Consider the following 21,744-nt stretch of genomic DNA (forward strand, 5'->3'; position numbering starts at 1 on the left):
GACTTTTATCTTCACATGTATTTAAATTATTTTCTTGAAATTTTGACTTTAATCTCAAACTGAACACTTAAAATAATTTTCTTTGTGGCACTAATTATGTTGTATTTTATCATATATCTATAAATGATTTTATAAAGTCAGTCGCCTCCCTCTCTCTCTCTCTCTCTCTCTCTCTCTCTCTCTCTCTCTCTCTCTCTCTCTCTCTCTCTCTCTCTCTCTCTCTCTCACCTGTTCCCACTCCTGCTGCTCAGATCCGATAGTGATACCCAAAAATGGACTGATTCCCTCTGCACCGAGTACTGATCAGTACCACCTGTGTTCACCCTCAGCCCTCAGTTACCTGCCAGATTGTTAGTTGTGACTACAACTATCTAGCCATTTTCCTGCCTTTCTTTCCAGCGTTGTTTTCCTGCTTCTTCCCTGGACCTTGCCCTCACCCTGTTTTCATAGACCTTTGCTCCCTCACTCACCAATGGATAACAGACTTTGTACCTCAGCCAGTGTGAGGTTTTGCCTGCGTCTGTGCATTGATTTTGTGTTACTTTGTATCTCTGGTTTAGCTTCTCACTTTGTACCCACTGTGCTTCCGGTTCAGGTTCTCTGCTTTTTGAGATCTTGACCTGACAGCTATTGTACTATTTATGAAAACTAAAAGTGTGATAACTGACTCACGATAGCTGACGGAGGCCATGAGAAAGGTGTTCAACTGCAAAACTCCCTGCAAAAAAACCTCCCCCCAGCTACGGCGCATGGCCCACGGTGTGACTATGCTGTGGATTTCCACACGGGGGCTGCTGGAAGTAGGTGGAACAAAGACACTCATGTATGAGGGCTTGTCACCTACCATAAAGGACGAAGGGAACTTACCGGACTCGCTGGATGACTGGCCACTAGTGTTGACCTCAGACTCCATTAACGGATGGAGGAAGGACAGTAGAAGTGTGCGGTGCAGCACCAGTTTCTTCCTACTCCAGTTCCAAACACACCACTACCGCAAACGCTGTTTATTTTGCAGCAGCATTTGTTGAAATTACCAGTCTCTCCATCTCCCAGTCTTCATCAATTCAGGGGCCAACGTCGACTTCCTTGACGAGTATGTCACGAATCAGCTTGGAATGAAATTAGTGCACCTTCCTGAACCTCTGCAAGCAGAAGCCATTGATGGTCAGCTCCCTCCCACGATTTCCCACTGAACCCAGCCTATCCGTACAGTAATATCAGGTAACCACAAGAACATTATCACATATCTCATAACTAAATGTTCACAAATTCCAATGACCTTGGGCCACCCCTTGCTTGGTAACCACCATTCTCACACTGAATGGTCCACTGGCGCCATCTTGGGGTGGCACTCCCAATGTGCCTTCCCATGCCTGTCATCAGCTTCCAGTGTTGTCTCGATTCTCGACCCCTCCTCTGACACCTATCCCTGCCTGGACGCACTTCCCACCGTATATCAAGACCTAACTATCCAGCATTCATAAATTATGTGCTCAGAGATGTGATAAATTGCTTTGGTTTTGTCTATCTCTCTGACATCATGATCTTCTCCAAAGATTTCCAGGAACACGTGGAGCACAGTTGCAGTGCTTTTTAGGATTTACCAACCAGTTCATCCGAAACTGTTGCCGCACTCCTCCATCAGCTGACCTGCAGTGAGTCCTCATTCACCTCGACCCCCGACGGCAACCAAGCCTTCCTTTACATCTAATACCGCTTCACCTCTGCACCGATCCTCACCTTCCCTGACCCCAATTAGTGCAATTTGTGATGGAGGTGGATGTCTTGAGTTGTGGCAGGAACATAAAAACTACAGTCGCACCTGTCATCCTGGGACAGGCCAAACTCTAGCCACAGTGAGGCAACGATTCTGGCAGCGAAGTCTCAACACTGATGCCAGAGACTTTGTCGCAACCTGCTCCGTCAGTGCTCAAGACAAGACCTCCAACCACGCACCTGCCGGGCTGTCCCTGTCTCTTGCCATATTTTGTCACACCTGTCCCTAGTCATTTTTAAAGCTGCACATTTCTACAGCTTCCCAAGCTGCCATCCACCAATGGGACAGCTGAGGCCATGTTCCGTTGTTCCGTCTACTTAGACTTAAGACATGGTCTCCGACAGGGGTCCTCAGTTTGGATCAGGGCCCAAAACACTTTTCTCAGGATGTCCCATCAAAGCAACCAACAAGCATTTCTCTTCAGCCCCCCAGTACACCCTAGGGCCCAGGCCAATGAGTATGACTGTCCACTTGTGACCTACTCCTAAGGGTGGACTCCAGGAAGCTGGCTCCCCACTTCACCGGCCCTTTCCCTATTTCTAAGGTGGCGGTTAATCCAGTGGCTATGACTCTCTGGATTCCCAGAGCCCTCCGGATTAACCCGACATCCCATGTCTCTCGCCTCAAGCCTGAGGTGACCTCCTGATTGCCAATTGCCTGCACCTGTGTCTCCCCTTCCCTTTATTAGCAGGTCCGTCAGCTTCCCAGTTTGCCAGATAGTCTCTCCTCAACATGACAACAAACCTATCCAGCATTAACCTTTGAACTGATCTTCTGTTACGAACCCTGCTTGACCTAGGAGCTGATACTCCCCCTCGTTTGAATCTGCCTTTCTTTCTTGACCAGTCTCTGTCACCTCCGGTACCATGAGTGTTTTCTCTCTGAAACTGTTTCATTCTTCGTTCTGTCTCCCAGGATAGGACTCCCTTCCACGCTACCATGACCTGCCTCAGCCTGAACCTCCGGTACCATGATTCTGTTCCCCTAAGTGTATGACTTTGGATCGTCTCCTTTACTCAGCTCTCGGATCTGCCCTACCTATCATCTATTGAAACAGCCTTTTCTGTGTATGACCCCTGACTGCCTCATCACCCTGTGTTTTGGATCATGGATATCGGATTGTTTAAATATTGTGCTTCTACATTGACTTTGCACGCTCCTGTAATCAGCCATTAGGCTTTTGCTCTGTACCCCAGGATATTCTGTTTCCACCTGTTTCTCTCAGCTCCATGAGCTCTCTGATGTGCACTGGCCATCTTGGATTGTGACATCGTGACATCACCACCTCTCACCTCTACACCACTTCTGGATCATCACCTCTACACCACTCTAGGTTCATCATCTTCTCGCCTTCTCCCCACTTCCCGGTTCACCTCGCTGATCTCACTCAGGTTATCTAATCTCTTTAACAGTGTCTGTTTGCCTCCGGCTTACTCTGTCTCCTCTCTTAGACGATGCTGGATCCCCTCACATTAGTAATAAATTCCTTTCTGTAATAAACCTCTTTAACTCATCCTGTTTTTACGTGTCATCTCTGGTTGTGGAGTCTGATCCTAACCCCTTCACACACGTTTTTCTTGTGTCTTGTCAAATACCAACAATTAGGAGTGTTTTTATACTAAGGAGATAGGCCTGCTGGAGGTGTTTTTGTATTGTATTCTGAATATTTAGAACACAGCCTACATTAAAAAAACACGTTCAACAGGTACTTTCCATAACACAGTATTAGTCAGCAGTGTGTCATATGTGTCAATACATATGTAGAAAAAGAAGAAAAACTGTGTACCTGCGTCACAAACTAACAGAAATCTAAAAGAGGAAACAACATTTCCTGCTCTTTATCTTTATTATATATATAGATATCACATCAGGAAGTATTCTAAGAAAATGTCAGTGAAATTCACTGCAGCAATGACTGGTAAGACGTCAACAAATTATTGCAAGCATTTTATAGCTAACAATTGATAGTAGAGAGACAAATAGAAATTAAGAGGGGAAACGGATGTAAAGAAGGTCTGTGACCAGAAGGAAAATGAATGTAACATGTAACAAACAGTGCATTAGTAGAAGGTTTACAGTAGTACTAACAGCGGCATGCACTAACACAGCTAATTCAAATTAGCACAGAGAAGAGGACTTATTAGTAGAAATATGTAGAGTTTTTACTGATTTGAATGTCATGAGTTCTTTAACTATGTTGCCTTTTCCATTTCTCTGGTCTTAATATAAGTGCATGTGTGTTTGTGTGATTCTTCCTGTCAGAGACAAACCTCTACAGACTGGTTGCTGCAATCTTTGGACTTTTGTGTATCATACAAGTGTCTTTCAACATTGTCTTTCGTCTCACCAGTGGTAAGATCTCTGCTTTCCTTGGCTGTGGTCTACCTCCCGTAGCCATCCTTAGGCAAGACCTTGTTACGCTTACCCTGCCTTTGGCTTGTACCTCTCTTTTGATGAAAGCGTCTATTATTTTTATTACATACATACAAAACTTATCATCTCATTAAAAAAATGTACCAGCTACCACCATAGCGTAAATAATTACAAACCATCTCAACTACTTGAAGTATATTTATTTCTAAATATATTATGGAGAAATAAAAAATTCAGTTTGACTATGGTGATCTATAGGTTGTTTTAATCTTGAACCTGATACACTCCTTTTTGCAATTCTCGTGTCTTTCAGATGGTTATCACATCAAGACCCCCTCTCTTTTCACAAATTGTATATTGTAAAATTTGCATGTAATGTCTCTCTGCCTTTTCAGATAAAAGCACTCTTCATATAGAGGCTTCTTATAAAAACCTCTCTGGGGAGATAGATGAGCTGAAGAGAAAGCTGACTGACTTTGGTAAGTGTGAGCTTCAAACTACATCAATTGTACAGCAGAGTGTTTTGTATGTTTTATAGCAATGGATAAATAAATTGAAATTAAACCAAATCACAAAACCAAAGGTAAACAAATAGAGGAATGGCAGGACAGACAAAGTTAGGAAAAGCAGGAAAGCCACAGATGCCAACCACACAAAACTTTAAAATGTTCTAAAACATATTTTTTGTTTTTGTGGGTTTTTAGTTTTTGTAATTATTTTTAAACAGCAGACACTTAGACCAACCTCCCCCACTCAGAATGACAGCTTTCCGGTTTAAGTCTCTCTGCTTTTTTCAGATAAGACCACTGTGAAGATTAAAACCCTTATCGAGGAGCGAGATCAGCTGATTGACTTTTGTAAGTGTGTATGGGGAAACTTTTTTTTATGGTTAAGTATTATAGTCATTAAAACACACAACATTAACAGAAGAGGAGACTAATAAGGCTGTGTGAAGGAAAAGAAGCTATACAGTACTAACACAGTCGCAATTCGAACATATACTTCTATATTGTTTTTGCATTTAAAAAGACTGAACTAGTGTCACATTCATCCGAAGCACAAAATGTGACCCAGACATTCCTAGATGGTAAGAGTTGACTTTGTTGATCTTTTGGTAATGTCTAGTAGTAATTTTCAACTACTAGCTTGCCAATATCCTAAACTAAGATAGTGAAAATAACCCTTTTTGTCAGTGTCCTTTATTACAGCCTCACGCCAATTCAATGATAGAGAGAGCTGCAGTTTTGAAGATGCTCTAACGCAGTCGTCTCACCATCATAATTTGGCCCTTGTCAAACTCACTCAAATCCATATGTTTGTGCCATTTGTCTTGTCCAATTGTTCCTGCCTAATGTATACCACCCAGTAACAGGGGCCATGATGAAGAGATAATCAGTGGTATTCACTTCACCTTTCAGTGATCACAAAGTTATGCCTGCCTGATCTCTGTAACTGTAAATAAGTGATAATAACAATATAAAGATTTTCCTTAAATCTAACACAAACTGGTTATGAGATTGTGTACAAATTTTTAATTTTAAAAGTTTAAAAGTCGACACCGTCAATTTAGGTTTAGTTAAACTGGTTTTACCTGTAATATTATGTTTTTCTCCTTACACATATTTTCCCTCTCTAACTCTTGTTACTGAGATATTGAAGATTTGTCTTTTTGTTTTCAGTCACAGCCAAATGTTTCCAAAATGGATGGGAATATTATGGTGGGAGTGCATATTACATTTCTTCAGTTCGGAAATCCTGGAATGAAAGTAGAGAGGACTGTCTGCAAAAGGGTGCAGACCTGATGATTATCAACAGCAGAGAAGAACAGGTACAGTTCATTCATTCATTCATAAATGAGTTCATCTGTGAATAAAACAGTTAAACAATTAAAGATGTGGAGAGTGGATTGAATTTTTAATGGAAAATATTTTATTCACTCTTATATTTATATCACATTGTTTCTCCCTATTAATAGACTTTGACAAGGCAATGGCAGGACAATATGTGGATTGGACTGACTGATAAAGAGAAAGAAGGCACATGGAAATGGGTTGATGGGACTCCGCTGATAACAAGGTTTACATATTTCTAGTCTCTAGATCAAATATCAATGTGGTTCTCAAAATAATCTAATACATTGTGTTTGAACTGATGGAAATTGTTTGTTTTTGTTTCAGCTATTGGAGGAGTAATGAGCCTAACAACTATGAGAATAGAGAAGAAGACTGTGGAGAAGTGAGGTTCCATAAAGATGAAAACAGCTGGAATGATGAATCATGTGATGTTCAGAGAGTCTGGATCTGTGAAAAGAAACTGCATCAATAACTTAGCCTTCAAACATGTATTGCTCAATACTAAAGTTTTTACAAGTATCGCTAAGTCAGCTAAAATTGTAAATTGTTTGTATTGATTTTCCTAGTAGTACAGTATGTACAATACAGTAAAGTACAGTATTTACAGTACAATAGGTACAGTATGGTATGTACAATACAGTATGTACAGCTGACCTACTTTTCTGAGGTATACAATATCTGAATACAGAAAATAATTTTTCTTTTGTATTTTGCTCTTATAGTTATAACACAGTTTCAAAATGGAAATTCAAATAACCCTTATATATGTGGATTGAAATCTGTATTTTTTGTATTACAGAAAAAGTAGGTGAAATCAGGCTTGAATCAGATTTCTGATCTGATTTCACTTCACTTTCACTTTTGCTGTCTCCACTTGAACACTCTTTCAAATCCTGATAGTAGCAGAACACGGAATCAACATGAGACACATCATTAAATAGTAATTCAAGTTAAACACAGAAAAAATAAAGATATTTTGATATGAATACTTCAACTGTATTTGGCTGAGGCTCAAAAGTCAATAATAATTTAAACAGATGTAAATTAAAATATTATGATTAATTAATATTGTAGGATGTGTGGGGAGAAATGTATTTGGTTTAGCAGAGATGTCATGATCATTAAAAGAGTCTTTGTGATTCTGGTCATACAGTACATTAATGTCTATATAATGCAACTGTTGTTGATGTCAAATGGCAATATCTATATATATTTGTTTATCTCCACTGCTTGTACAAACAACCTACTGTATATTGTTTATTTTACAGGAGGACACTCATTAAAATTAAATCATAACAGAGAGAAAACATATTTTAAAGTTTTTGCATTGTTTATCTATTCTCTCAATTGTTGAGAACACAAAATCTTGTGAGCACTTTGAGGAAATTGCTTCAAATGTGGCCAAACAATCAACATAGAGTCAATGACGAACTGATTTGAAAGGTCAAACTTTAAGGTCGTAGTACATCACAACAGCAGAACTCATGTCAAGGAGGTTTACATATTAAGGTCAAGACTTTTAAATTTTAATTTTATTAAAAAAACAACCAATTCCCCTTAAGCGAGCAGTATATGGCGGTGAGGAAAAACTGTCTTAAATGGAAATACAGAATGTGTTTCAGTTAACATTTTAGTCATTTAGCAGACGCTTTTATACAAAGCGACTTACAAGGAGGATACAGAAACAATGGTAGGCAGGGTGAGTGTGAGGAGGTTTTGCCTAAGGACTACTGGAGGTAGCTGGGATTTGAACCCTAGACTCCCACATGGGAGGCGATGATGTGACCACTACATTAACCAGCCGCTGGTACATAAGAATAAGGAAGTGTAAGAATGTGTCACTGTATGAGAAACATACAAAAAGAGAAGTTGACGTCTTACTTGTAGCAATCTAAGAAGTAGCAACCATTAAAACATTAAAATACCATTGTCTACAAAGAAGATTCAGAGATCATAATGGAAATGTCAAACCTCCCAGTTGCTTCCGTCAGGAGTTCTGCCTTGAAGACTGCCACTTGTGAAGATGGTAAAGTGGCTGCTGCAGTGCCTGGTGAGACAAAAATGTTCTACACAGTGTTTTTCAACTTAAAAATAACATAAACAATAATTATCTTATCTTACATCGAATTATAAAATGTTTGTAAGTGAAGTCAAATTATATCTTTGCTCAATTGTGTGTTATTTTTGGCTGCAGGAAAGAAATTGTTGTGCTGTAAAATGTTTCTAAAGTTTGGTCTTCTTTGTCAATGTATTTTATTTAGTAGACCTCTGTGTAACAGAGAAGCCCACTATACACTATACAGGTGCTGGTCATATAATTAGAATAGCATCAAAAAGTTGATTTATTTCACTAATTCTGTTCAAAAAGTGAAACTTGTATAATATATTCATGCATTACACACAGACTCATATATTTCAAGTGTTTTTTTATTTTTAATTTTGCTGATTAGAACTGACCACAAATGAAAAACCCAAATTCAGTATCTCAGAAAATTTGAATATTACTTAAGACCTAAACAAAGAAAGTCTGCTGCACTGCTCAGGTGTTATGAGAGCCCAGGTTGCTCTGATAGTGGCCTTCAGGTCTTCTGCATTGTTGGGTCAGGATCACATCTTCCTCTTCACAATATCCCATAGCTTTCCTATGGGGCTAAGGTCAGGCGAGTTTGCTGGCCAGTTAAGAACAGGAATATCATGGTCCTTAAACTAGGTACTGGTAGATTCGGCTCTGTGTGCAGATGCCAAGTCCTGTTGGAAAATGAAATCTGCATCTCCCTAAAGTTGGTCAGCAGCAGGAAGCAGGAAGTGCTCTAAGATATCCTGGTATACAGCTGCTTTGACCTTGGACCTCAGAAAACACAGTGGAGCAACACCAGGAGCAACGTTCTGTGCCTCTCCTCTCTTCCTCCAGACTCTGGGACCCTGATTTACAAAGGAAATGCAAAATTTACTTTCATCAGAGAACATACTTTTGGACCACTCAGCAGCAGTCCATTCCTTTTTGTCTTTAGTCCAGGCGAGATGCTTCTGACGTGTCTGTTGTTCAAGAGTGGCTTGACACAAGGACTGCGACAGCTGAAACCCAAGTCTTGCATACGTCTGTGTGTAGGGTTTTTTTGAAGCACTGACTCCAGCTGCAGTCCACTCTTTGTGAATCTCCCCCGCATTTTTGAATGGGTTTCGTTTCACAATTCTCTCCAGGGTGCGGTTATTTGTATTGCTTGTACACTTTTTTCTACCACATCTTTTCCTTCCCTTCGCCTCTATTAATGTGCTTGGACACAAATTATTGTCCCGCGGGCTGCAAATGGCCCGCAGGCCGCGAGTTTGAGACCCCTGATTTAAGGGCTTTTGCAGGTGTTTTGAGTTAATTAGCTGATTAGAGTGTGGAAAAATCCTGTCTTTATATTGATCTTAAGTAATATTCTAATTTTCTGAGATACTGAATTTGGGTTTTTCATTAGTTGTCAGTTCTAATCATCAAAATTAAAAGAAATAAACCCTTGAAATATATGAGTCTGTGTGTATTGCATTAATATAATATACAAGTTTCACTTTTTGAGAAGAATTAGTGAAATAAATCAACTTTTTGATGATATTCTAATTATATGACCAGCACCTGTATATTCCATCATGCTTATTCCATGTTCTTATTCTTATTTTTTCAGTTTTTATTATGATTATCATAGACATGATACTTGTTCGGCTCAATCTGGAATAGCGTGCCATGACTTTTGGTAGTGATTGTGTTACCACAGTGACATGACTGCAAACATTTTCTTCACAGCAAATAATGGTGAATGGTAGAAAATGTGAGACTATTCCAGAGCAGAGGACTAGAAATTGTCTAGTTATTATTGTTGTTTTTTTGTTTAGCAACTACATCACAAATTAAAATCTGCATGTTGTGGACATTTGCAGCCCTGATGTGTGTGTGTGTAATTTCTGTCTACAGGAAAGACATTGCATAGCTGGATTGGTGTGAGCTTTTGTGTCTTGTGTGTCCTACAAGCTGCTCTCAACATTTCCCTGCGCCTTGCTTTCTGTAAGTTGTTATTATTACATGTAACGTTATTCTTTATATTTGTATATGTTATCACCACCAATATCGCGAATTGTCTTTTTTAAATATCATGGCTACCTGGAATGTAGATGTCAGATATTTCTCTACTAAAATATAATGAATGAGAGGACCAATGTTGGTAAATAAATGAAAACTACTCCAAGTCCAATACTGTGCAAGTAAGAGTGAAGTGGATCATAAAACTGTTATATAGGCAGTGTATAAATGTCCTGGATGAATTGTGTTAGTGCCAAAACTGCTAATACATTAAAATTACACATATATGCTGTTTTGGAATATCTCAGTCCATTGGTAATATGCCGCTACATGGCCTCTATGGTGTCCGCAATATTTTTGATTCAGTTCAGCATAATAATTCAGGGAATAAGTGAATCATGTGTATTAAGGCTGTCAGAAACTGTTGAAATAGATTCTTAAACCAATAGCTATCATATCTTTCAGAGACAACAGTACAATCTGTCCAGAAATGAATGAGTACATAATTGTAGTAGAATTTTTAGTTGTAGACATAAACTGATTCTTTTTTAATGAAATGATGGTAACATCTCCACTAGATAACCTGACTGAAGAGAGAGATGAATGGAAGAGGAACCTGAGTAAGTTTTTGTATCATGATGGATCAACCATCTTTAAAAGGGTTTAGATCCAAAGGAATCCAGAACATGACAAATGTAATTAAGAAATCTGTAGTTTGTAAAGAGTTGAGAGATGTTTTATGTTCACAAACTACCAACAATGTATTCATTTATAGTTTGCAATATAGGCATTTTGTTTTAATGTGATTTGTGGTTGACACCTCTCTGGTCACCTCTCTTCTAAAAATGGCAGCTTTACAATTGGAATTGTTTAATAAAGAAAGAGGTGAACTGAAGGAGCAACTCGATCTTTGTGGTAAGATTACAGATATAGACAATGAGATTTTTTATATGAAACTATAAATGTCTCATTTCAAAATATATCAATATATCAGCTTCACAGCAGACGTCCCTGTTAGAAGAGAGAGATGAGTTGAAGAAGAAGCTGGATGACTTCAGTAAGTTTCAGAATAAAGCATCAGGATCACTCACTTTATTGAGTTGCTCATTTGCCTCATTTCAAAATACAGTGGTTACGGAAAGTATTCAGACCCCCTTAAATTTTTCACTCTTTTTTATATTGCAGCTATTTGCTAAAATCGTTTAAGTTCATTTTTTTCCTCATTAATGTACACACAGTACCCCATATTGACGGAAAAACAGAATTTTTGAAATTTTTGCAGATTTAATAAAAAAGAAAAACTGAAATAGCACATGGTCATAAATATTCAGACCCTTGGCTGTGACACTCATATATTTAACTCAGGTGCTGTCCATTTCTTCTGATCATCCTTGAGATGGTTCTACACCTTCATTTGAGTCCAGCTGTGTTTGACTATATTGATTGGACTTGATTAGGAAAGCCACACACCTGTCTATATAAGACCTTACAGCTCACAGTGCATGTCAGAAGAAACGAGAATCATGAGGTCAAAGGAACTGCCTGAAGAGCTCAGAGACTGCATTGTGGCAAGGTACAGCTCCGGCCAAGGTTACAAAAAAAATTCTGCTGCACTTAAGGTTCCTAAGAACAGAGTAGTGCTCACCTCCCTAATCCTTAAATGGAAGACGATTGGGACGACCATTACCCTTCCTAGAGCTTGGCCGTCCGGCCAAAGTGAGCTATCGGAGGTAAAGATGAACCCAAAGATCACTGTGGCTGAGCTCCAGAGATGCAGTCGGGATCACTGCAGCCCTCCACCAGTCGGGGCTTTATGGCAGAGTGGCCCGACGGAAGCCTCTCCTTAGTGCAAGACACACGAAAGCCTGCATGGAGTTTGCTAAAAAACACCTGAAGGACTCCAAGATGGTGAGAAATAAGATTCTCTGGTCTGATGAGACCAAGATAGAACGTTTTGGCCTTAATTCTAAAAGGTATGTGTGGAGAAAACCAGGCACTGCTCATCACCTGTCCAATACAGTCTCAATAACGAAGCATGGTGGTGGCAGCATCATGCCGTGAGTGTGTTTTTCAGCTGCAAGGACAGGACAACTGGTTGCAATTGAGGGAAAGATGAATGCAGCCAAGTACAGGGATATCCTTCTCCAGAGTGCTCAGGACCTCAGACTGGGCTGAAGGTTCAACTTCCAACAAGACAAAGACCCTAAGTACACAGCTAAAATAACGAAGGAGTGACTTCACAACAACTCTGTGACTGTTCTTGAATGGCCCAACCAGAGCCCTGACTTAAACCCAATTGAGCATCTCTGGAGAGACCTGAAAATGGCTGTCCACCAACGTTTACCATCCAACCTGACAGAACTGGAGAGGATCTGCAAGGAGGAATGGCAGAGGATCCCCAAATCCAGGTGTGAAAAACTTGTTGCATCTTTCCCAAAAAGTCTCATGGCTGTATTAGATCAAAAGGGTGCTTCTACTAAATACTGAGCAAAGGGTCTGAATATATGTAATATATACTTATGACCATGTGCTATTTCAGTTTTTCTTTTTTAATAAATCTCAAAAAATTTCAAAAATTCTGTGTTTTTCTGTCAATATGGGGTGCTGTGTGTACATTAATGAGGAAAAAAATGAACTTAAATGATTTTAGCAAATAGCTGTAATATAACAAAGAGTGAAACATTTAAGGGGGTCTGAATACTTTCCGTACCCACTGTATATCAATATATCAGCTTCACAGCAGACGTCCCTGTCTGAAGAGAGAGATGAGTTGAAGAAGAAGCTGGATGACTTCAGTAAGTTTCAGAATAAAGCATCAGGATCACTCACTTTATTGAGTTGCTCGTACAGTAAGATAAAAGTTTCACTTGACTACAGTAGCTACTTGCACTGCATGAGAGAAAATGTAGTAAACCTGGGATCAATCTGTGACTACAGTAATAATCATAGTTCCTCAATTTCCTTTTTTTCTAGCATTTGTTTATTGATTATTAAGATATTTAATGTTAGTTCTTCCTTTCTATCAACAGTTTACTACTCCCAACAACAATGGGTGTATTTAGGAGGAAGTTTCTATTACATTTCTTCAAACAAAAGAACCTGGCAACAAAGTAGAGATTACTGTCTGCAAAAGAGGGCAGACCTGATCATCGTCAACAGCAAGGAAGAACAGGTACAGTTTATTTACTCATGCATGTATTCATCTGTGAATACATGCGTGAGTAAATAAAGATGCGGGGAGTGGATTGACTTTATAATTAGAAGCTTTAGAAAAGATTTCTTTCACTCATATTTTTCACATTGGTTCTCCCTATTAATAGACTTTGACAAGGCAATGGCAGGACAATATGTGGATTGGACTGACTGATAGAGAGAAAGAAGGCACATGGAAATGGGTTGATGGGACCCCGCTGATAACAAGGTTTACATATTTCTAGTCTCTAGATCAAATATCAATGTGGTTCTTAAAATGATCTAATACATTGTGTTTGAACTGATGGAAATTGTTTGTTTTTGTTTCAGCTATTGGGGGATTAATGAGCCTAACAGCTTTGGGAATAGAGAAGAAGACTGTGGAGAAGTGAGGTTACATAAATTCGAAAACAACTGGAATGATGAATCATGTGATGTTCAGAGAGTCTGGATCTGTGAAAAGAAACTGCCTCAATAACTCAGCCTTCAAACATGTATTGCTCAATACTAAAGTTTTTACAGGTTTCGCTAAGTCAGCTAAAAGTATAAATTGTTTGTATGATTGTTTTGATTTTCCTAGTAGTACAGTACAGTATGTACAGTACAGTGAAATATTTACAGTATAGTATGTACAGCTGACCTACTTTTTTGAGATATACAATATCTGAATACAGAAAATTATTTATTGTACATACTTTGCTCTTATAGTTATAACATCATAATCATAATAAAACATTATCTACTTAAAGTCTGTTTCAAATCCTGATAGTAGCAGAGCACGGAATCAACATGAGAAACATCATTAAATAGTAATTCAAGTTAAAAACAGAGAAAATAATAATATTTTGATATGATCTAAAATTAATCAAGCACATTCTCCCTAAGTGGTGATTACTTCAACTGTATTTGGCTGAGGCTCAAAAGTCAAAAAAAATGTAAACAGATGTAAATTAAAATATACTGTAGGTTGGTGTGGAGAGAAACATTCTATTTGGTCCAACAGAGATGTTATGTTCATTAAAAGAGTCATTGTGATTCTGGTCAAACAGTGAATTAATACCCATATACAAAAAGTAATAATAAATAAACATTTACTACCACACTCAACTTGAACCACAGAAAGCTAAGAATAGAGAAAGCTCAGTCACTGTTTGAGCCAAAGTGGACAATTATTAGAAGACAACTCCACTGTTGTGAAAATCATAAAAAAGGAGAAAATGCATATTAACAAACCACAAAGCTTCTGGGAGAATGTCCTTTGGACAGATGAAACAAAACTGGAGCTTTTTGTCAAGTCACACCAGCTCTATGTTCACAGATGCAAAAATTAAACATACAAAAAAAAGTACACTGTACCTACTGTGAAACACAGAGGAGACTTGTTATGATCTGGGGCTGCTTTGCTCCATCTGGCACAGGGTTTCTCAAATCTGTGCAGGGTGCAATGAAATCTTAAGGCATTCTGGAGCAAAATATGCTGCCCAGTGTCAGAAAGCTTGGTCTTTGTCACAGGTCATAATGCTCCAACAGGATAATAAACCAAACAGAAAACAAATCATTGGACTATTCTGAAGTGACCTTCTTTGAGTTCTGATCTAAATCACATTAAACATCTGTGGAAGAAGCTGAAACATGCAGTCTGAAGAAGTCACTCTTCAAACCTGAGAGAACTGGAGCAGTTCGCTCACGAGAAGTGGAACAAAATACCTGTTGAAAAGTACAGAAATTGTTTGATATGAGTGATTGCTTCAGTTGAGGGTATACCATTATTTTTGTCCAAGCCTGTTTCATTAGTTAGATTTTTTAAAAACTTCTGTTAAACCAGAACTCAAAAGCTTTGTTTGATTTTCATGAGTTAATTTTTAGTACATTTTTATTTATTATTACTTTTGTCAGTTATTTCAGTGACCTTTGTGGGTTTTTCTTTCTTTAACGGAAGGGTACCAACAATTTTGTTCACATGTACATTGTTTATGCCAACCTTCTCATATGAACCATTTGAGCATTCGTTTTAAGCATTACTCCCTTATATGGATGTAGGATCTTTTAAAATTGCATCAAGCACCAAAATATCAACTGCCATCTTAAAAAATGGCATCAAGACAAAGACATCTCAGGTAGGTTTAGATACTAAATAAACATGGTTGGTGTTAGTACAAATGAACAAACTCTGGTCTCCCACAAAGAAATCCCGGTGTTTTGTTGACCCATCCATCTATGCCAACCTCATCAAGACAAATGTCTAATGCAACTGTACAGCAGGTGTTGTCAAACAGCAATATCTATATATTTGTGTATGTCCGCTGCTTGTACAAACAACCTACTGTATATGGTTCATTTTACAGGAGGACAGTCTCATTAAAATTAAATCACAAGAGAGAAAACATTTAGTAAAGTTTTTGCATTGTTTATCTATCCTCTCAATTGTTGGGAACACAAAATCTTAGGATGGCAAAAGTATCAACATAGAGTCAATGATGAACTGATTTGAATGGTCAAAGGTCAAACTTCAAGTTTGTCAACAGCAGAACTCATGTCAAGGAGGTTTACGTATTAAGGTCAAGACTTTAAATTTTAATTTTAGTAAATAAACAACTAATCCCCCTTAAGCGAGCGCTAGATGGCAGTGAGGAAAGTACAGAATATGTTTCAGTTTACATAGGAATAAGGAAGTGTAAGAATGTTTTGCTGTATAAGAAACATACAAAAAGAGAAGTTGATGTCTTACTTGTAGCCATCAAAGAAGTAGCAACCATTAAAACGTTAAAATATCATTGTCTACAAAGAAGATTCAGAGATCATAATGGAAATGTCAAACCTCCCAGTTGCTTCAGTCAGGAGTTCTGCCTTGAAGACTGCCACTTGTGAAGATGGTGAAGTGGCTGCTGCAGTGCCTGGTGAGACAAAAATGTTCTACACAGTGTTTTTCAACTTAAAAGTAACATAAACAATAATTATCTTATCTTACATCGAATTATAAAATGTTGTACAACATTTCTAAAGTTTGTAAGTGAAGTCAAATTATATCTTTGCTCAATTGCGTGTTATTTTTGGCTGCAGGAAAGAAATTGCATAGCTGGATTGCTGTGGGCTTTTGTGTCTTGTGTGTCCTACAGGCAACTCTCAACATATCCCTGCGCCTTGCTTTCTGTAAGTTTTTATTCTTACTAATTATTGTATTTAATTTGTATTTCATACCACCACCAAATTGCAAATTGGCAATTTTTTTTCATATCTACTTACTAAATATACCATGAATGTCATGTTTTTGAAACTGACAAAAACGGAGAGTAAAGACAAGAAAGAACATTTAATAGTAATAAAAAGCTGCTCAAAAAAATTTGAGAAACACTTTTGAATCAGAGTTTAGCATCAGATCAGTTAAACACCTGGCAAATTTATTTAATCTGTTCAGTTAAGTAGCAGGTGGGATTGCCATAGAAAGTAGAAAGTACAAAGTAAGATATACAGTACAAAGTAGAAAAAACTAATACATGACAACTGGGGAAAATATGTGCTGTGGGCAAGTGCAAAAACATGAACCTAATAAGATTCAAAACTTAACAAGGAAGTGATGAAACCATTGTTGCTAGAGCAACAAACAAAGAGCTGAATAAAGGCAACTTTATGGCAGAAGGAGGAATGAGGGAAGAGTTAGTAAGCATGTACAGCAGAAAAGGAGAACATGAGCTCATGACAATGAATAGAAGTGAATCAAATCTTTAGGCGTGAATATAATATGACTAATGATGGTAACATGTCCAATAGGTGAAGCGGCAGAGGAGTTGAAGAGGACCAATGTTGGTAAATAAATGAAAACTAGGATCAGTCCAATACTGTGCAAGTAAGAGTGAAGTGGATCATACAAGTGTTATGAAGGCCTGATATGAAAGGTCCTAGTTAAATTGTGTCCAGTACAATCTGTCCTGAAATGAATGAGTACATAATTGTAGTAGAATTTTTAGTTGTAGACATAAACTGATTCTTTTTTAATGAAATGATGGTAACATCTCCACTAGATAACCTGACTGAAGAGAGAGATGAGTGGAAGAGGAACCTGAGTAAGTTTTTATATCATGATGGATCAACCATCTTTAAAAGGGTTTAGATCCAAAGGAATCCAGAACATGACAAATGTAATTAAGAAATCTGTAGTTTGTAAAGAGTTGAGAGATGTTTTATGTTCACAAACTACCTACACAAACTACCTGTATTCATTTATAGTTTGCAATATAGGAATTTTGTTTTAATGTGATTTGTGGTTGACACCTCTTTGGTCACCTCTCTTCTAAAAATGGCAGCTTTACAACTGAAATTGTTTAATAAAGAAAGAGGTGAACTGAAGGAGCAACTCGATCTATATGGTAAGATTACAGATATAGACAATGAGACTTTTTATATGAAACTATATAAAATGTCTCATTTCAAAATATATCAATATATCAGCTTCACAGCAGACGTCGCTGTTTGAAGAGAGAGATGAGTTGAAGAAGAAGCTGGATGACTTCAGTAAGTTTCAGAATAAAGCTTCAGGATCACTCACTTTATTGAGTTGCTTTTACATAAAAGTTTCACTTGGCTACAGTAACTACTAGTTTCTCAATTTCCTTTTTTTCTAGCATTTGTTTATTGATTATTAAGATATTTAATGTTAGTTCTTTCTTTCAATCAACAGTTTACTACTCCCAGCAACAATGGGTGTATTTAGGAGGAAGTTTCTATTACATTTCTTCAAACAAGACAACCTGGCAACAAAGTAGAGATTACTGTCTGCAAAAGAGTGCAGACCTGATCATCATCAACACCAAGGAAGAACAGGTGTGTGTATATGTGAGAGTGGATGTGTTGGAGGAGCAACATCACTGTGTGTGTGTCTGTGTACAATATAGTATAGTAGTAGACGCCGGTAAAGTAGCTGTCAGTGAACCACAGGGTCAGTGTCAGTGTAAACTTTTCTTTTTTGTTGTATGAGGGTTCAATTTCAAAGAAATAATTGTAAATGAAACTTTAAGTGCACATATAATGCATTTTTTGAGGCTTAAAAAACAGTCCCTGAAGTTCCCTAAGTATGTCTGTACACTGTCATGCTGAGCTTGACCAGGGATTGGGTCCCTGAGACTTAACAGTCATTTCGAGCACAAACTTTGAATGAACCTCTTAGGGACTGGTTTATATAAAACCAGGAAGTGCTCTTCTAACATATCTATGTGCACCATAAAAGTGGATTTTGCATAATATGGGCACTTTAACTTAAGTTCTATTTTGTTATATGGGGATATGTGTTGTAACAATTTGAAAGAAAGAACTGTAAATCAAACTTAATATTTGAAAATGAAGGCTGAAGTAAAACCTGAACTTTATAATAACCAAACTTTGAATAAGTGTAATTCCAGTTTGGTGATTTGTAACAGTGCAGGTAAATATGCTATTTGAAAGTTGGTTTTGATGGCTTAACATAGAAGAGAAGCTGCTTGAGTCCAGATAACTAGAGCACCAACGTGTCCAGAGGTGGTCCTGTGCCAGTGTACATAAAATATACTATATATAACTTGCAGTTATTCTCCTAAATGCTCTATTATTAAGCTGAGATGTGTGGTGAATTCAGCAGGATAGAAAAATATCAGGTAAAAAACATCTTTAGCTGGGAAACTTATCAGTGCTGAAATTTCAGCTAGGGGCTAGGGGATGTTAGAAAGTAAAACACCGGCAAGAGACGGGCAGCTGGATCAGAAGGATGCTTATTTTGCCTGTATTTAAGTATGTCACATAAGTCCTCAAGCTAGCATTTGTTACCTGTCCACTGGTCAAATTAATTTACACAAAAAATCAAACATATGTTTCAGTTGATAAAACTTCATGAACTTGTCAGTGAGTTATTTTTTAGGCTTAAAGATTATTATTCAGCTTTCAGTGTTCGTAGCTTTTCGTTTTCTTTTATTTCTCTCAAATTAGCCCCTGTTTTAGGCCATAATTTTTCTCATTGTACATAAAACTTGTATGTAGCTTTGGACAAAATGTTTTGACAAATGGCTAAATGTAAACTAAACTCTAATAAATAAAAAAGTTTTTCTATTTCAAACTATTTACAAACAATCAAGGATGTACGTCCTAATCGGGACAATAAATATTACTTTTGTGATTCATGAATTTAAAGCTGCCCTTAGTTGAATAATTAATTATTGTTTCTCTCTATAAATAAGGATTTCTCAAACATGTTCCAAAAGGTCATGTGGATTGGACTGACAGACAGACAAACAGAAGGAGTATGGAAATGGGTGGATGGGACTGTGCTGACCACAAGGTTCACAAACTGATTTTTTTAAAATGATTTTTACAAATCATGCTACTTAGCTACAACCTTTGTCATGCAGTTGACTTAAAAAATCATGTGTTATTTTTTTTCTCATGTGTTTATTACATTATCCTCATTAACGAAACGTATATTCAATCAGTTTCAGACATTACCTGTGTAAACCTTACTGACTTGAATGAATCGTCTCTCTAAGAACTAAATAAATTTAAATTTTACCTGGTTACATGGAAATAGGAATTTTAACTGTTCTTTTAAATTGTACTTGACTTTACATTACTTTATTATAATTTGTTTTGGTTTTGTGTTCTAGCTGTTAAATGTTTGTTTGTGTTTGGGTTTCAGCTTCTGGTCCTCCGGGGAGCCTAATAATTATAAAGGCAGAAATGAAGACTGTGGGGAAATATGGTACTATAACAGAGAACAAAGCTGGAATGATGCCGAATGTGAAAATGAAAACTTCTGGATCTGTGAAAAGAAACTGGCTTTATAAGTCAACATTAACTCATTGATAATTTTTTATCTACACACCACTATAGCAAGCAGGAAGCATCAGCTGTGATGAAATCAACTCTGGTGGAAAGGAAGCTACCATCAGAGAGAAGTTGTCTCTGAACCATGTCTATTTCTGAAGTACCTCAATGATTTTATCATTATGAGCAAAGCAAAATCTGTCACAGTAAACATACAGAGTTAACATAGTGTTGCAAAGTGTTTTGTAAATCTTAAAGTCATGCTGCAATTGCATAAACAAACAGGTTTTCTAAGTTAATTTCAAATAAAAGCAAACAGTGTCAGAGCAGCCTGCAGAGTGAAGTGTAAAATACTGGGTACAAACATATTTTACCTCTGTATACAAGCGCAATGTGAGCCTGTAAAAAACTAGGAAGAAAGAGGACTGTCTGGGCTCCCCATTGTTCACATAACAACACAGTTTTTATCAAAAACTGTATGGAAAACATTAATGACCAGATGCTGTTAATGTTGTGAAGGACAGGAGCCAGCATGAGAAAATTTTCAATGCATGATACATTTCCAAAAAGAAGATTTCATAACACAATGACTGATATATATTGGTTACTGTTAACATCATCTGTATTTCCTAGTAAATAATATTGTTTTTTGTCAAATATGGAGTGGTAGGTGATACAGCAGGTAAGTAACACAAATATTGCTGTTTATACAATTGTATACATGCTCTTCTGTAGGAAGAATGGTCCTGAATAATCAACAACCAGCAATTCCACTTTCAAGGGTTCACTTACTTTCTCCACTAGCACATTGAGGTTTTTATGATTGTACTCAAAAAAAGTAATTTAAGATAATTTTTTTTGTGTTATTATTTTAGGCACATTATATTTGTTAAGCCTCTTGACTTAGATCAGATCACATTTTATGACAAATGAATGCAGAAAGCCATGAAATTCCAAAAGGTTCACATACTTTTTCTTGGCACTGTAAATAATGATTATGATGATGGTTAAAAGTTAGATGTGAGGATTTGTTCATGCAATAGCAGTCATACGTTTCTAATCCAGTTTACAGTTAAAGCTTTCATGTTGCTGCTCCAGCACCAAAGAAGATGACACTGAGCACCACTGACTCGCAGACATTAACAGACCTGAGCCTCTGCAGAAAATACAGCCAGCACTGGGCTTTTAGTTAGTTTGGTTGGTGATAAATGTATTAATAAATTTTTATACATTAAAAAATACAATTTGAAAACGTAAGAGAAATACAGAAATACATGAAAATACACGTATTTAACTGTAATTTTACTGCAGACAGATGGACATACATAAGACATAGATCAAATGACTGATGAAACTTACACTGCGCTCCTTATTTATCTGCATGTGTCTATTGGATTGCCACTTATTTGTGCTGGAGATGCAACTGATTTGAATCAAAAGCTCTTGTTTATTGATTTACATGAACCTTATATATGCTTTATATTACAATGCACAATAATAGTGACTTTTTTTAGATTATATATATTTAAAAACTGTAAATGAAGCAGTGAGAACAGGTCAAAACACAAAAACAATAAAACACATTTGTATTAATAAAAACAGCTATGAATGCTTTTTTTTTATTATTTTTTTTTTCTAACGTAACGTGTACGACTGCTCACGTACTGTACACGTCATTATCGCCTGCGTCACACTAACCAGCAGAG

General features: G+C 37.3%; 2 protein-coding genes across 6 annotated transcripts; both read left to right on the forward strand.

Annotated features, from left to right (window-relative positions):
* Positions 1–3,676: 3,676 nt before the first annotated feature.
* Positions 3,677–13,946, forward strand: LOC113161716 (C-type lectin domain family 4 member M-like). 5 transcript variants are annotated; one of them, XM_026359507.1, is made up of 8 exons: positions 7,890–8,053; positions 9,959–10,048; positions 10,642–10,978; positions 11,058–11,120; positions 12,796–12,858; positions 13,093–13,235; positions 13,384–13,484; positions 13,586–13,946. In XM_026359507.1, exons 3-8 carry the CDS (start codon positions 10,909–10,911, stop codon positions 13,731–13,733), a joined length of 588 nt encoding a protein of 195 aa, XP_026215292.1. In that variant the 5' UTR covers positions 7,890–8,053; positions 9,959–10,048; positions 10,642–10,908; the 3' UTR covers positions 13,734–13,946. The 5 variants fall into 5 exon arrangements, with proteins under 5 accessions (XP_026215290.1, XP_026215291.1, XP_026215292.1 ...); XM_026359505.1 differs by lacking the exons at positions 7,890–8,053; positions 9,959–10,048; positions 10,642–10,978; ... (2 more) ...; positions 13,093–13,235; positions 13,384–13,484 and adding exons at positions 3,677–3,695; positions 4,040–4,129; positions 4,546–4,629; ... (1 more) ...; positions 5,830–5,978; positions 6,126–6,226; XM_026359506.1 differs by lacking the exons at positions 7,890–8,053; positions 9,959–10,048; positions 10,642–10,978; ... (3 more) ...; positions 13,384–13,484; positions 13,586–13,946 and adding exons at positions 3,677–3,695; positions 4,040–4,129; positions 4,546–4,629; ... (2 more) ...; positions 6,126–6,226; positions 6,328–6,560.
* A 2,019-nt stretch (positions 13,947–15,965) lies between these two features.
* On the forward strand, positions 15,966–20,873 carry LOC113161709 (CD209 antigen-like protein E). Its single transcript, XM_026359495.1, has 9 exons — positions 15,966–16,152; positions 16,316–16,405; positions 17,024–17,059; positions 17,275–17,316; positions 17,557–17,619; positions 17,702–17,764; positions 17,931–18,073; positions 19,456–19,556; positions 19,911–20,873. Exons 1-9 carry the CDS (start codon positions 16,059–16,061, stop codon positions 20,056–20,058), a joined length of 780 nt encoding a protein of 259 aa, XP_026215280.1. The 5' UTR covers positions 15,966–16,058; the 3' UTR covers positions 20,059–20,873.
* Positions 20,874–21,744: the final 871 nt, after the last annotated feature.

Source organism: Anabas testudineus, chromosome 1, assembly GCF_900324465.2.
Source record: "Anabas testudineus chromosome 1, fAnaTes1.2, whole genome shotgun sequence".
Classification (NCBI taxonomy): Eukaryota; Metazoa; Chordata; class Actinopteri; order Anabantiformes; family Anabantidae; genus Anabas; species Anabas testudineus.